Here is a 16,045-nt window from a genome sequence, read left to right on the forward strand (position 1 = left end):
AACACTGGCGGGCCCTGGCTGCCTCCGCCGAGGTTGGCGGTGTGTAACCTGCCTAACAAGATTAGCGGGTAAGGGGCTCTTCACAGCAACGCCGCAGCCACCAGCACCAGCAGAAAAGCCACTGTGTGCCGGGTGAGTGTCCACGCTTGCTTACAGGGAGGTGGGAGCAGCCGTCCCGGCTTCTTTCCACTAAGCGCTATCTAACAAGATTAGGTGCTGGGCTGGCCGGCATTCGTGAGCCAGTCCCCATGCTGGTGTGTGCTGGGGCAGCGGTGTGGGGCGGTGGGCTGCGGGTGCGCGGTGGCTCTGCCGGGAGTTTGCCGGCATGGAGGTGAGATGATGGACAACTTGTTTGCATGGCTGAGAAGTTTGACATGTCCCCCCACCCTCCCTCCATTTGCTTGGTGCTATTTGAACCGAGGCTTCCTGCCCTTAAGCCTGCCCATCATGTTTCACAGGTTTGTCAAGGTTTGTCCGAAGGTGGATTATAAACTTTTCATGGGAAACTCTACACAGTGCATCCAGTGAGATGGCATCAGACAGCGAGGTAAAAACTCTACTGAACTTTGTCAACCTGGCCTCCAGCGACATCAAAGCGGCTCTGGATAAATCGGCTCCTTGTCGCCGGTCAGTTGACCACAGAAAATACTTGCAGAAGCAACTCAAGCGGTTTTCTCAGAAGTACTCACGGATCCCACGGTGCCACTCCAGCAAACCCTCCGAGTGCGGCTGGCGCAGGGGGGCAGAGGACCGGGGCCGTGGCCCCCAGCCCGAGGCACCTGATCCCAGACCCCATGGCGGGGCTGCTTCTGAGAAGGTGCTGCAGACAGTGGAGGCACAGGAGAGCCTCACTGGGGAAACGGTTTTGCAGGAGCAAAACCCTGAGGCCGTCAGGCCGGACCAGGTGCCTATGAGGAAGAGACAGCTCCCCGCCTCCTTCTGGGAAGAGCCACGGCCAACCCAGAGCCTGCCAGCCAGGGCCTTTCCTGAGGGGCTCCCAGCCCCCAGAGACCCTGCTCCCTACGAGGGGAAGAAAAGCAAACGGAGCCCAGATACTGCCACCCCAGAGAGCCCCCCTGAGCCTGCCCCGCATGCCGGGGAGAAGGACCCTGCTGGGGTCCTCTCGGGCAGGGTGGGTGCCTGGACCTGCTGCCCCTTCCCCTGCCCTGGGCCGGGTGTGTACCAGCCCCCAGGCACACTGCCCCCGTCACCCTTCCCAGGGCTGGGGCTGTGGAGGAAGAGTGCGGCCACGTTGCCGGCAGAGATGCCAAACTTCTGCAAGGAGGCTGATGGCACAGGGCAGAAACTCTACAGGCCCGTGGTTTTGAAACCCATCCCCACCAAGCCTGCCGTCCCCCCACCAATCTTCAATGTTTTTGGCTATCTTTAGCTGGGGGGGTGTCAGAGTCACGCTGAACATGAGAGCTCCTGAGAGTGAATCGAAATGCCGGGTCGGGCACCAGGCGTGAGCTGCTGGCAGCGTGGAGCAGCGAGGGGAAGGAGACCAACTATTGCACCCTCTTCCTCGTGGGCGGGCTGGAGTGAATTAGTAACTGTTGGGAAGCTACTTGGGCTCCACTCTCAGTACATGGGTGTAAGTAGGGAATAAGCCTTACGAAGCCGGTGGCATGGAGCATGAGGCAAACCAGGGCTCTTTCATTGATGGGCATTGTCTGAACTGCGGCGAGTGGGGCTGCGGGCCATTCATAGCCGCACTTGTAACACCTAGGAGACCTCCTCCGTGTGGGAACATCTTTCCGGGGTTGCCCTGCGGCAGCAGCAGTGAAATGAAATGAATTAAACCCATTCAAAGAGTTTTTGTACTTTAAAGTAATTCAAGAGAAGTCAAGATATTCAGGTCACTTCCTTTTGCGTGCAAGAGACTGCAAGGACAGTATTTAATGTAGAAACCACGCTTGTGAATTGATTTAAGCTCTTCTTGTATGTAAATACTGAGAGAATTAAAAGAAAAAATTAAGGGAAGAAAGGAGGTAATTTTATTTTGATGATTCTGTAAATGCGGTCTGTTTATTTTTGCCCCACTGGGTAGACACAGGTTTGATTTGCAACTGATGGGTAGATATGAGGTCTGAAATCTTTGCCTATTCAGACTGATGTAAATCAAAAGTAATTCTTCTGAGGCTGGAAAATTAACTAGTGTTAAGCTGGTGCAAATGGAAGCAGATGAATTTCCACATAAGGAATTGTTCTGCATCAACAGAACAAAGGAGAAATTGTATTAGTTGAATACAAAACCATAAAATATTATAAAAGAAAAAAGTGTATAGAATAGCCTGCCTTGATTTATGGCTCACAGACAACTTTTACTTTGTCTGATTTTAAAATGCTATCACAAGGCCCGGCTGCCCGGTATTTTCCCAATTATTTTAACAAATTGCCATTAGAAAAGTTAACAGGGGATTTTTTTAAGTTAGATTTCTCTTAAACCCATGGAGAAAGTGGTGCTAAGGCATAGCACATGAGATCTGAAAGGTTTAATATTGCAGGCCTATGTATCTATTCAGTTATACTGGAGTAAATCACTGAGGTCAAGAGAAGTGCATTATGGGGGGGGAAGGGCCAGAGAATGGATGCCTGTGATCTCGCTTAACCTGCTCTCGCTGAAGCTAATGGGAATTTCTCCCAAGGTTCAATAAAAAGTGTGCTCAATCAGCTTGGTCTCTGGCTAATATAACTCCCTATGACTCTTGATATCTCCATAAGGGGAAAAACAGGCAACACTTCTTTCAAGTGCATTGCAGTCATGAAAAAATTATCATTTTAAGCACTTGTAGAGTGTCATTTTGGATCTTCTGATGGGGCTTGATGTTATATAACCAGGTTGCAACTTTCATTAGGATATGATCTACTCTCAGGCTAAAAGTAGATCATTCTTTCCCCAAACCTCACAGTATATCCCACCAATGTTTACTTTTACAGGAACAATGGCTGTAAGGTGTTAGTCTAACAGGCCAAAAGTAAAAATGTAGATGGCTTTCATTACTTTCTCCCTGCTACCAGCACTTAATATATGTATCAAGCCTCCATAGACTACTCCTATAGGAGAGAGAGCAGGAAATGGCTTTGGTAGCACATATCTGCAACTGTAGGCACGGTGCAAGGTGGTAAAGAGTTGATCTAAGGATTAAAGACATCAGGTTAGCTCTTGATCCAGAAGTGAAGATATGGATATACTTAGATGTCTTTCCCTTTTTGTCAAAAAAATCCATGAGGAGACTCTGTCCCTCCCCACGAGGAGACTCCAACCAAAACCAGAGGCAGTACCCCCATTCAAGTTAATGGGAGGAGAACGATGTCTCTTAATTTGCAGAGCTGTAGGCAAGGAACTTTTTACATGGAAATAGGGGCCCTTTCTCACACCTATAGGTGTGTGTCACTTTTGTAATCCAGATGAAGCCAGGTGCTGAACTCTGTCTCAGTGCTGTCAATGCCGAGCAGCCTCCTTGGCATTGGTCTGGAGTTCCATGTGGGTGACCCGAGCAGGTCGTGGAATGACCCACAGTGACTGCTGTGGACAAGTGTTCCTGCTAGAGTTCGGAAGGGAAATTTGAAAGGGCTAGATATCGCACCAGAATATGCATTTCTATCATAATTAAAATACTTGGCAAAGTGGATAGCCTCTGTAGAAATTTTATTTCTGAAGAAATCCAGAGAAAGAAGAGAGTTAAAATCAAGTTCCTACCTTCTGGATATTAAATTCTTTGTTTTCTACTTTTAAACTCTTTCTTATTTGAATGTATGTTGCTGCACATTTTCCATGTAGTAGAATAGCATGTTTTAAAGTTACGATGAAGGATTGAACCAGACTGTTCCAAATGACCTCTGACACACAGATATTTATGCACTTACCCTCAGATTTAAACTGATGTTACTTTTTAAAATCCTTAAAATCCTTTGTGACATACTTCCCTCTGCAGCCCAGGGCAGGCAGCGGCCCTTGCTGGGGCTCTGAACTAGAGCAGCAGTAAGGTAAAACATAAATGAACAGAAGACAATTGTGAAGTATATTCAAAATCACTGAATGGGAATGTGTGAGACTTTCCAAAAGGTTTGCAAAGAATAGGAACTTTGTCTCATCTCTAGCAATACTTACTCTTCTCTCACCCCTGAGTTTAACATCGAAATTATTAATTGTTCAAGCTTGGATTCAGACTTTTCCTGGGTATTTTTGGGTTTGGTTGTTCAATGTTGCTATTCAGGACAGCTGATAGCCCTTCAGAATCTACTTGTTTATTCATACCTTGATTGAAAGATGGAAACATAACATTCGAGAGATGCTATTTACTACAACAATGCAAATTTAAACTGTTAAAACCAAAATAGCTTTTATAAATAATGGGAAGGAAGAGGTAAGTGAAAAAGCTTTCATACAAAATGAAATAAAAAATCAAAAAAGTGCACAAGAACATCAAGTGAATTGCACATGTTGCAGTAAAAAAAAAGTACAGTAACCTGGTCATGAAATATTCCTTGAACATTTCACATAAAGTCATCATCTCTGAAGGAGTCTATGTATCACACTCAGTAAAAACAAGCCACTTCACCTTGCACTAGAACTACTGATCTGCTTACAAAGCCTGGTTTGTTTGGGTTCTGGGGTATTTGTCTCTTCACAGTAACTTCTAGATAGATGCATTAAAAGCACACTGAATTTGCGCAGATTCAGTATTGTGCACAAAATACTGTGTCAATGACTGGAGTGGAGAGGTAGCGGGCTCCATTTCAGTGCAAGTAAATGTAAACTGAGTGGGTGAGATTTGCTGTAAGAATCAAGCAGAAAGGACTTAATAACATTGTAATTATCAGATTTCCCCTCTAATGGGCTCTTCTCTCATCAATTTCTGTGCACAGTGTGCCCTTACCATCCCACAGTTGTGATACGTTCCCATCAGAGCAGTACTCTCTAGCTCAGTGACTCTCCTGCTCAGGACAGATGGTTGAGAGCAACCAGGACATGGATGTCTTCACAGAGATGAAGGTCTCTTGGTTGAAAGAAGAAATGGACTTTCCATATTTGCTCCACTCAAACCCAGTTTCAACTTCTCCAGTGACATAAAAAGAAATTGCAATTCGTGAGACTTTTATGTTCTCAGGGGAAATTCCTAGTTTGGGATCGTTTATCAAATCCCACCCCTGAGGTTATACATACAGTTGGTGATTGTGAATCCTTCTATCAGCCACCGGTCTCCAGGGCTGTCATTGCACACCAAACAAGCACTTAAGCATATGATCTCTACCAAGCTGTGTCTGTATCCATCACCCTCTACAACTGCTCTGTTACAGTCATTTAATTTCAAGGATTTTCTTTTTCTGATTTATATCAATATGAGAAGGGCCCAGAACTTCACTGCTCAGCCCCATAAAATGAGAGATGCATGAACTCCACAGGTGATTTTCTATCTCTCAAGATGTTGCTTACCAATACAGGGACTTCCTTGGCAAAACTGGTCTAAAGATTTCCTGTTCCCCATTCCTTTCTCTCCACACAGTATTTTTCCAACCTGAAGAAATTTCTTGTTCACACCACAGGAGACAAGGAGGGGGGGTAGATCCTAAACTGGTAGTAATGGAAGTCACTGGAGGAAATTTCAGCAGTGAAGGAATTTCATCTGACTTTCCAAAGCTTTGCAAGAAGATCACTGTTTGGTGTGAATTGAAAGTGCTGGTTTTTCAACTTCTTTTGCATTTGGGAAGGGGACAGCTATGGACAGAGTGTCCGTAGTTGTAACCAATTCCTCTGCTTACATCCTGTCCCGCAAGTGCTGAACACATTTCACACAAAACCATCACAGAACCTGAACTTGTGTGCCCAGACAGACTTGTATGTGTACAACATGCTTTTAGTCCTGTGTTAAGGTATAAAACTCCGCACAAATAAAACTCATTGCAATGCATATTCCCTGCTTCTTACATTTCTATCTGATTCCATGGATGGTATGCAGGCCCACAAACAAAACCAGATCTGTCACGTCTCTGGTGGGGAACCCAAACAAACCATGGTGCACAGCTCCTTTGTCACCTAAGGTAAGAATGAGTGTGCTTCTAGCATAAGATCTACAAAGACATAGTTGGAAATTTAGACTCTTCCATCCTAACTGAGGTGCCTAGTCAGGAATGAGGCACTCATCAAATCAGTTCAGTAAGTCACACCTGTCAACTGAGCTGTAGTCACTGCCAATAACTGTTCATGGGCTCCTTGGCCTCCCCAGCTGTGAGGGAATGTGACTTGTTAAAAACTTCAATAAAAGAATTTCACGGACAATTATAGCGGTTCAGCTGATAGATGGTAACTTGTTAAGCTGCCATAAATCAGTTGTGGATCTGAGCTGTAAATAGGTGACCTAATTTTCAAAGAAGCTGAGATATTAACTTTCATCAGTGTCAAAGGGAGCTAATAGATACTTCAAGCTCCCAAAGTCAGGAAATTCAGGGCTAAATCTTAAGATTTTTATTCTGCCTCAGTAATATCTGACACCAAATGTGGTCCCATTGGCTTAAGTGGAACTACACCTGGCGCAAGCAACTTGGCATTGTTTAGGCACCTGAATGAGGATTTGGAAGCCTGATTCTGGGTATTGGTTTTCTTAAATCTCAGAGTCTGAATTTCATAATTTTAAAATAATATCTATTTCTTCCAGTGATGGTATTGTTATAGCCCCAGAGGTCCAAGGAGGTAAGAGAGGCTGGGTTTTGTAGGGACAAGACCTTCTAGGGGAGGAACAGATAAAGTTGGTTTAGCAGCGTTGCCTCTCCCTGAGTACCTTGCCTCTCTCCTTCACATCACTTTGTTCCTGCTCCTCTCCGGCTTTGTTCTGCTCTGACACCAGCTTCATGACAGAGTAAAGCTACTGTTTACAGTGCAGCTACTTCTAATTTATAACAAAAAAAAAAAAGAAAAAGCTCCATGTTGCTTTCAAATCCCCAGTCTAGGAAATTCTCTCAAGCAGAATTTCCCCTACTTCTCATTACAAATGTAATATGAAATGAACTGTATTCACTACGTGCAAATACAATTCTTACAGCCTTCTTAAATAAAACTTTCCTTGACTTTTAAAGAAATCAGCATTTCTGGGTTTTAGTCTGTTAAAAAGTTCTGAGATTTGAATGTTCAGAAATCAAGTACTCAGTAAGAAAGATCCAAAAAATGAAGGTAAAAGTGTTAGCAAGATGGTGTCAAAGCATCAGAGAATTAGCAACCAGCACACTTCGCAGAAATCCAAATGGTAGAATAGAAGCTAAAATAAAAATCTCAGTCAATGAGAGAAATGTTTGTTTTCCTAAATATGTTGACTCTTGGCAATTTCTGAATTGTGATCACAGCAAGGATGCTAAGCTCCACCACCACCCCAGGATACCTTTGAATTCCTCACTGATACTTGCTTCAGCAGTACTCATTTTTCAGTGTTGGCTTTCATTTCTTGTTCTTTGCAGACCAAGCTCTGAGGTGAATCATACATGTTTTCTCTTGGAAAACCTAACAACAGTCCCATGTTTAGTTCACCGTCTCCTCCATTTTCTTCTCACTCATGCTTCAGAGCATATTTCTCTTAGATTAGTCACTGGAGGTCTCTTGACCAAGCCAGCAGCAACTCTTCCCCACCATGCACAATGTGTGCCCTCGCCACACTGATGATGCTGGGTGCCATGATGGGAAGCTGCTGCATGTCTGGTATGCCTGGGGTCACTGTGTGTAATCATGCTGTAAGTATCGAATCAGTCTGTCTGGGAGAGGCAAGGTGTCAAGAAGTTTAATGCGGCTTCTTCCAACCAGGCTTCGTACCTTGATGCGGCAAAGATGGGAAAGAGGTCGTGGGGGCTCTGAAAGACAGGCAGGTCAGAAACATGAGCAGAACAGGTTTAAACTTGGGAGGGACAGCTCAGCTTGGCCAGGGTCAGTGGCAAGAGAAAATGGGAGAAGGAGGAATGAAAAAAAAGGGGCTTTTCTGTAATGAAAGGACGATGCATCTGGCATTGGTGGCAGATCATCTATTCTGAGGCATGACATAGGAAAGGAAGCGGGGCTGGAGAATGGGGTGCTGTATCCCATCTCAGCCTTAGCAATGGGCTTTCTAGGAGGATTTAAACAAGCTCCATCACAGTACTCTGCCTTCCCACTAAAAATAAATGTAATATGTACCAGATTTAGCTTGGTGCCAGAAAACTAATTCTGATAATGTCTATGAAAGACTTTGGGTCCTGAGGGAAAGGATATTTAGGAAAGCAGAATATTAGTAAAGGCTTTAAAGGCCACTGTGCCTGCTGGGCTACTGTGGAGATGGTCTCACTGCCCACCTGCCCTGATCTGACTTTACCCCAGGTGCGGTCAAATTGGCCTTCCTGCACTGGCAATGCTCATTCTCAGTGGGTCAGATCCACAGCTGGTGTACGTTTAGCATCACACGGTCAGTGACACCCCAGCAATTTCTAATGCCTCATATCTGGTCCAAAATGTAATTCGGTCTCAGTAGGGAAATCCTATCAAGTTTAAGGGATGAATACAAAGAGGAGATGGTGACTGAGGTTTTGAATCCAACAGCTGGACTATTTGTGCCGGATTCTCTCCTGAGTGACCATACCTGCTTTTTCTTTAATGACAGCCCAGTCCTCATAGCTGTCAATATGCTCCTTGAGCCGGGAACAGAGCTGCACGTTACCCACATAATCCAGGAGAACATCAATGATTGGCCCGGCCCAGCGACTTATCTCTGGAGTAGACACCATTTCACAAAACTTCAAGGAAAAACAGATTGAGTACAGTCAGTGGGACATGAATGCACCTGTGGAAACTGCAATGATAGCAACAGCCCCAGCGGGTTTGGTGGTCCCACCCTTCTACCAGCTGTGAGGGCAATTACTAGTTTCCATGCAGAAAGCTTCAACTAAAGCCTCTTTTTTTTCAACTGAAGGTAGAATACTCTCTTTACAATCGCAGGAGGACCCAAACCCCTGGTGAGGTCCTAGCCCTAAAGCATGGAACGGATAATGAATTTTTTACAGGGTCCAAATGTCCTACTTCCACAGAAATGGGAGGGCAGAGGAGCTTTGCCCCAAGCCAGTGAGGGAGCTACTGAAAGGTCCATGCAGCCCAGGGCACTGTGACTCAGCGTGCTGGGTCCCCTTCCCTTCTTGGGAGGGGCTCTGTGGGGCAACTGTGCACAAAGGAGGCTTAGGGAAAGAGGGAGATTTGGCAGAGCACAGCACCTGCTTCTTGTGGACCCAATAGTATTTGCAGCTTTTGGGGACCAAACACATTACTACTAACAAGTCTGGGGAAATCTCTGCACAGATGAATCCCCAGCAGTTTTACTTGCTTATAAGAGAACTATCCTGGGCCTAATACAGAAGCATCTTCCTTACTCAGTCCTGGATCAGGCAAATTTTCTGTTGCCCCAGTGCGAGCTGCAGAGTACTCAGAGCCATTGCCCGGAGGACTGCTTATGGAGATACTGAAGAACAGACTTAAGGACCTGACTTTAAGCAGTCTCATTTCAAAAAAGTAGTGACTTCTCTTCCCACTTTAATCAAAATATGTACATTATACCAGACAGCTTCATCTATCTCTGTTAGGGTGCTGTGTATGATGAAGGTATCTGTGGAGTTATCTGTATGTGAGCAGTCAGAAAGTTTAACATGAATTAAATCATGCTGTATGGATAAGAACTTAGGCATGTGGCCGATCCCAATTGAATGATGGTGGCTTAAGCACCATCCATCAGCTTAGTCACTGAGACTGTCTGCAAGCACTCTCCAAGCTCATCCCAAACAGGAAAGAAAACACACCAGCTTAAACCTCTTTCAGTCTGAGCTCCTGTAACTAGATCAAATTTGATTATACGTGCATGAACCCTAACTCAAAATGTATTAAAGTCTTGTGTGGATGCTCTTATGCAGAAATAAAATCGTATTAGCTCTCTTAGGAAAGAATAAAGCTGCAGAAAAATATAAGGTCATTTTATTGAAGGTGAGAGCATTCACAGAGGTGTTTACTACTCTTCTGGCTTCTTTTTTTCACTGAGTAGTGTTTTCCAGGAAAATTAGATACAGTAATGCTGGGAGGATCCCAGCAGACAACCCACAGTTTCCTACCTGGACCGCTTATAGGAAGTTCGGTTTAGTATATCTGGCTGTCATATGCCATTGGCATGCAGTTACCTATAGGACGTGCAAACTGGGGATCTGCACTACCACCTCCAAGCCGTAACTCCACTTTGCCACAGTTTAAATGAGGACACATGTGCAGGGCAATAAAACACTGGATCTTACTCCTCTCCTATTCTTGTCTTTGCCAGAGACCTTGCCTGCCTTTTTCTCTCTTCCCTATTCACACGTTCAGCCTACAAAAAACGTTTTCTGGAATAAAAATGTTCCAAAACATGTTGCAAGAAAAGAAGCACAGCAAAACGAAGCAAAATAGTGCAAACCTGCGACTAGAGGCAATGGGATTGCCTGCAGTCTCAGTAGGCCCCTGAATGCCCTCTCGTGGCAGTAGGGTAGTTCACTCCCCACATTCACAATTTTGACACTGCAATTCTGGAAATGTGGAGTGAGACAGCAACAATTTTTCTTCATTCACTTTCTCCAGGACACGTTAATTTGATAGCAACACTAATGATTTATAGTTATGCATTTTTCAAATCTAATTCCAGTAACTCATAACCTTTACTGTATAAAGACTAATCATTTGGATTTATTATCCTTACGTAATCTTATACAAGAAAATAAAAAATGAACATCTTTTGTGTGGAGAAGACTACAGTTTCATAAGATCTTCTATATTTCAGAATACAAACCATATCACAACTATATCATGAAGCTACACTGCACAAACCTTACCTTATTAGCCAAATTCCTAGCAGTAAGAAGCAAATTTAAAATAGTATTGGAAGGAAAGGACTACTTTTTCCCTGTATGTATTTGTCCCTCACTGGTCTCTCTCTAAGCACAGATAGAATTTTATACAGCTTTTGCTACCTCTGCCTCACATGGTCTGACCTTTGAAATGATGACTGTGAGTGACCTAGTATTTTTTTATTATAATATTAGTGTTATAATATTATAATATAATATTAGTGTGACCTAATATTTTGTTAGGCACTAAAAGTAGTTTTAGGTGAGATACAGAGGGAAATAATGTGAATAAATAAGTAAAAACAGAACTGTTTTTGAGTGGCTAGGATACCATAGGGGGCTACAGACAAACCTTCTCTCCTTGCCTTGAAATTCCAGCCCTCTGTTCATTCTGCATGCTATCATATCACGGTTCAAGAACTAGAGATTATATATTTTATTAATTTTTCTTTGACAAAAATGTGGTATCCTGGAGCAATTTTGCTGTGACAAACACTCTCAAGGATAAGTTAGCTCTGTTTGGGATAAAATATTATTTTGATGGACTTTTACAATCCTCTTTCTAAAATTTCTTTTTGTTTGTTTTTTTCCCCAGACATGTTACTGGAGAGTAAAGTCTTTTGGAAGACAGGACTGATAAAAAGGTCAAAATTTCCTAGGATCTTTTAATGTTTTCCTTTATTCTTTCCACTACCAAGAAGCATTTATTGGTGACCATCTCTTTGGGCTAAAAGACACTTTCTTCTCAATCCCTCAAAGCTACACTTAAACTAGATAGAAACTGATTTATTTCTTCCCTAATTCTTTGCAAAATAGAAGGACTTCCATGCTGAGATTTTGTTGTGTCAGAAGTTGAAGGGTAGCAAATTTTGATTGGAGGGTCAGATTGTGTTTGAGATATATTGAAAGGAGTCAACATACAGAGATCATAAAAAGAAATCTGTAATCTGAGCTGTTGCAAAGTCCTTTAAGGAATTGAGAGTGCAATTCCAGACCAGTGGAAGCTGAGTCCAGCTGCACTTTGGAAAGGACTCCAAAGATATACATGTAAGACATGGATATCTAAAATCTGTAAATGGCTCTGAAAAGATGGAATCATGGATCTAAATCTCCTAATCTCTTTTGACAACTTCAAATATAATGCACAGTCATATAGATAATGTAACAATTTACACCTCTCTCCAGGGCTGCTTATCCAGTAGACTCTGAAATTGCAATTATTTACATTCACTAGTTTACCCTCATGAAGTGAAGCACTAGACAATTTTAATTTAACCAGGAGCTTAAATTCCATCAGTCAAAACAAATCTTACAGGGCAAATAAAACAAGCAGGTTTCTACTGCCCATATGACACTGCCTGTCAAGAAAACATACTTCACTCCTGGCACCTCAGATCCAGAGGAAAAGAACATTGTAGATCTGACAGCAAGGCTGTCAAGGTGACTATAATTCACTGCAAATTCAAGCTAGGGCCACAGCAGCTGTTGCCTACCAACTTGCTGTCACTGAACATGGATTTAGCACATTCACAGACTTATTGAGCCTTTTTTTTCCCTGTAAATAAAGTAGGAATAAAGGTATCTTCTCTTACAGGAAAGTTGGGAGAAAAAATACATTAAAGTTGTCAAGATGCATAGGTGGGAGACATCCTCAGAAGTACTGTAGGTAGATTAGGCCATGCTTACCTGTACTACTGTTGGCTCCTTGGACAGCTGAGGATCATTAAGTCTGTCCCGTCTGTAATCTAATGCAGGGTGTGGGCCATTTCCATACTGACACTCAAAACAGGAACCTGCGTCACAGCCCAGATCCAGAAGATACTTCAGCACGGAAAGGTACTTCATTGAAAACATGATGGTAGCTGGAAATGCAGTGGGATGGCTTGATATATAGGCATCAATGTTTGCTCCGTGGTCAAGGAGCAGTTTCATGGTCTTCAGGCAGCCATGGCGGATGGAGATGAGTAATGGGTTGATGAGGTCAACATTGGGGTTGGCTCCAGCTTGCAGCAGGAGCTCGGTGGCATAGATGTTGTTGTTAAAAACAGCAAAATAGAGAGGCGTGGTGCGTCTGTCCTCATAAAGGCAGGACCGTTCGTTGGAGAGGGCAGTGTTGACATCGTAGCCAGCATCAATCAGCTCTTCCAAGATGTCATCATTGTTGCGTTCAGCCGCTAGGTGCAAGGGACTGATGCCACTACGCTTGACACGGGTGCGGCTGGTCACAGGGATCAGCATGGAGACAATCCTGCCGGGTGAAGAGTCAGTGAACAGCAGTGAGCTCTAGGGGATCTACAACCATACAGCAAATAGTAGCTGTATGGTTGTATCCATAAGAGAGGGCCTGCTAACTTGAGCACAGGAACATCTCTCTCTGAGAAACCAAGATGTGAACTTGAAACCCGTCAACAACTCTCTGTGCTCCTACCTTGCCAAAAATTTGAGTTGTGTGATCCCCTCTTTCATGGAGGAACAAAGTTTTTTAAAAATATCACTCAGTTTCTATGAGGTAATGACAGCTACACAGGCAGTTACGATGGAAGAGACAATGTGCTGACACCTTATCTACCCTGTTGTAACTCTCTCAGTTGTCACAGCTCAAATGACACACACCCAGCCAGAATCCCCCAGACATTCTGCACCTTCATCATCGCTCTGTGGGTAGGACTGGAGGATCAGGCACATGGCCTCCAGCCTGAGGTGCCAGTAGAGGCTATATCTCCCCACCTCCATGAGGATTGCTTTATGGCTCAAGAGAAGGGCGCCAGCACAAGGCGTTGGTAGGCCTCATGGGTCACAGTCACAGCAAGAGGCTTGAGACCACAAAGGGGTTGAAAGCAAACCTTCCACTGCAGGACTCAGCTAGGATAAACTACATATTTGGTTCCCAGGCCTCCCTGCCTGATTTTACAATTCAATTATTACCCTGGATTGATCCCCATCCTGAAGGCCCTCACTGTGTGGCTTTTGGCTGTGGCAAACCCATGGGGCCATCAACATCCATCCCAGATTATGGGAAGCCAAAAAGACAGTTAGGAAAGGGGAGAAAATGAATAAAAATATTTTCTAGGCAGGTTTCCATGCTTGAGCCCAGGGAGAAAAAATGTACAGCCAAGTCCTAAACCCCAGTAATCAGGGATTTCTATTGGAAAGTGTAATGTGGCCTTAAACACTGAAACATAAATCAACCTGTTCTCGTTATGTAATGTGAAGTTCAAATATATGATGTACAGGAGCCCTGCAGTCACAAATCCGTGATCATTCTTATGTCTCCATAAGTGTGATTGGAACTGCATGACCAGTCCCATGGGTTAAACCCTCATTTCCTGCTCATAAAGTTGGGTGGTTTAGCCAAGGCACTAGGTTGATTATGTAAAAACAGACAAGTCACCTTAAATTACTTCCAGAAAGAGACTAGGGGCCATCCAACCTGAGTTTGCCTGCTGTCTCAGGATATGCCTTATGCTCCCTATATAATGCCTGTGGAGAGAGGGATATCTAAAAAGGAACTTCTGGGAGTCAGCAAGCCAAGCATACCTTCTCCTCCTCTTCCTCCCATGCAGACTCCTCTATCCTCAACAGCTCTTCTAACAAACAAACATGCAAAGCTCAGTTTCCTACCAAGCAGCATGTCTTCTTTAAAATGATGCCTATCTTCAGCAATGGCTGCTCCTGACACTGGGCCCTCAAACATATATTTACATAATGAACTAAACCAAATATAAGCACTAGATTCAGGAAAACCTTTGTCTGTGATACACTGAATGATCCTGTGAAAGACTGAGCCTCCAACGCTCCCAGGAGCTGAAATAAGAGTTGAAGATGCATAACACTTTGCAGGATTATGTTCCTATTTAGATGAGGGACTGTTGATGTCTCCATGTTACTTCTACATCTCATTTTTATATAAAAAAGCTTTTTAAATTATGTTAATATCTTGGGAAATTAAGCACGTGGGTTTTTTTCTCTAAGCAGCCTCACTAATCTTCCAGTGCTGTGATGCTCACCAGGGAGCAGGAGGTTTGGGTGCTGGTGAGCTGGCAACTTCCCACCATTAGCAAATGTTCTGTAAGAGCCATAATAACAAAAAGGGCACAGAGCACTGCAAGGAGAGCATGCCAAGTGCCAGCATTAGTCATCCCATGATCAACTGTTTTGAAGATTTAAGGGTCTGTTTTGTTCTTTCCCTCCAGCATATGTGCTTCAGCCAGCTCTTCACAACTGAGTTAAAGAGGTACTGTGTCATTTCTGTCTGCAAGGGGGACCTGAACTTCACTGCAGGGGTGTCACACTGAGGCTCCACATCCAAATGCTGAAGTGTCCCAGACCTTAGTACAGCCCCTGTACCCCAGATTTATTTTGGGAGGAAAAGCAGGAAGCATCAAATTTATATCAGAGTTTAATTTGTAGCTTGAACCTGTCTCTCTTCCTCATGCTCCAAAGTGGGTTGGTTCAGTAATATGGTGCCTCCATCTCTGCAGTCTTTCCTGTCTATCTAGAGGGAGAAGGCAGGTCAAGTGAAGGCAGCCAAGACCAGGCAAGCCAGACCACATCCCATGTCTGTCACAGTGCTGAGCTTCATGTACAGTTTCAAAATAGTGCTGAGTTTCCCTATATCCCTGACACCTGCTTCTGTGATTTCTATTTGTTAGAAATTATATGGAGGAGGAGGCAAAGCATCCTTAGTATGAGTGTGCCAAGAGTTTAGTGACTTGTATTTACTTAATAAATCTGCCCACACTTCACAAAGTCTTCCCTTCTCAGGATCTCAGTTCCAAGGGGGAAGGAGTTAAATGACTGCTTGCAATTGTCCTACAGCTGATGAGATGACCCTTATGAATTTCAGGTCAGTATTGACAAGGTGTCATTTAAAATAAACAAACACCAAGCAACAAGAGTTGACAGTTGAGCCTTGGGACCACATTCTTGGCTTTTTGATGGTAGGGAGCCTTCGTGCTCTGGCAAAAAGTTGAAGCATGGAATTCCTGCAGAATTACGTACTAAATCTGCAGGAATACAAAGAGAGGTCACCGTGAAGCATGTTATTTTACTGAATACCAAAGGAATTAAGAATGATCAGCCAATTGGGCTAAAGCTTTGTCATTTAGATAAATATTTATAAGAGAAGATCTTTTTCCTTTTTCTTTCTTTTGCACTTAGTTTGCAGCGGTTGTGC

At 43.7% G+C, this 16,045-nt stretch overlaps 2 protein-coding genes across 5 annotated transcripts in view; one reads left to right on the forward strand and one right to left on the reverse strand.

Annotated features, from left to right (window-relative positions):
- The first annotated feature begins 529 nt into the window (after positions 1–529).
- Positions 530–1,390, forward strand: FAM181A (family with sequence similarity 181 member A). Its single transcript, XM_074865226.1, has one exon. It carries the CDS (start codon positions 530–532, stop codon positions 1,388–1,390), a length of 861 nt encoding a protein of 286 aa, XP_074721327.1.
- A 2,245-nt stretch (positions 1,391–3,635) lies between these two features.
- ASB2 (ankyrin repeat and SOCS box containing 2) overlaps positions 3,636–16,045 on the reverse strand; it is a 53,557-nt gene continuing 41,147 nt past the window's right edge. For 3 of the 4 annotated variants that reach the window (XM_074868672.1, XM_074868675.1, XM_074868671.1), the window contains 3 exons: positions 12,556–13,117; positions 8,598–8,751; positions 3,636–7,839 (listed from right to left, as the gene is read on the reverse strand). In XM_074868672.1, coding sequence (XP_074724773.1) covers positions 7,703–7,839; positions 8,598–8,751; positions 12,556–13,117 — 853 coding nt within the window. In that variant the 3' untranslated portion in view covers positions 3,636–7,702. Of the gene's footprint in view, positions 7,840–8,597; positions 8,752–10,290; positions 10,552–12,555; positions 13,118–16,045 lie in introns of those variants that run through there. The other variant, XM_074868673.1, reaches the window with a different exon arrangement.

The sequence above is a fragment of the Strix uralensis genome, chromosome 4, assembly GCF_047716275.1.
Source record: "Strix uralensis isolate ZFMK-TIS-50842 chromosome 4, bStrUra1, whole genome shotgun sequence".
In the NCBI taxonomy this organism is placed as follows: Eukaryota; Metazoa; Chordata; class Aves; order Strigiformes; family Strigidae; genus Strix; species Strix uralensis.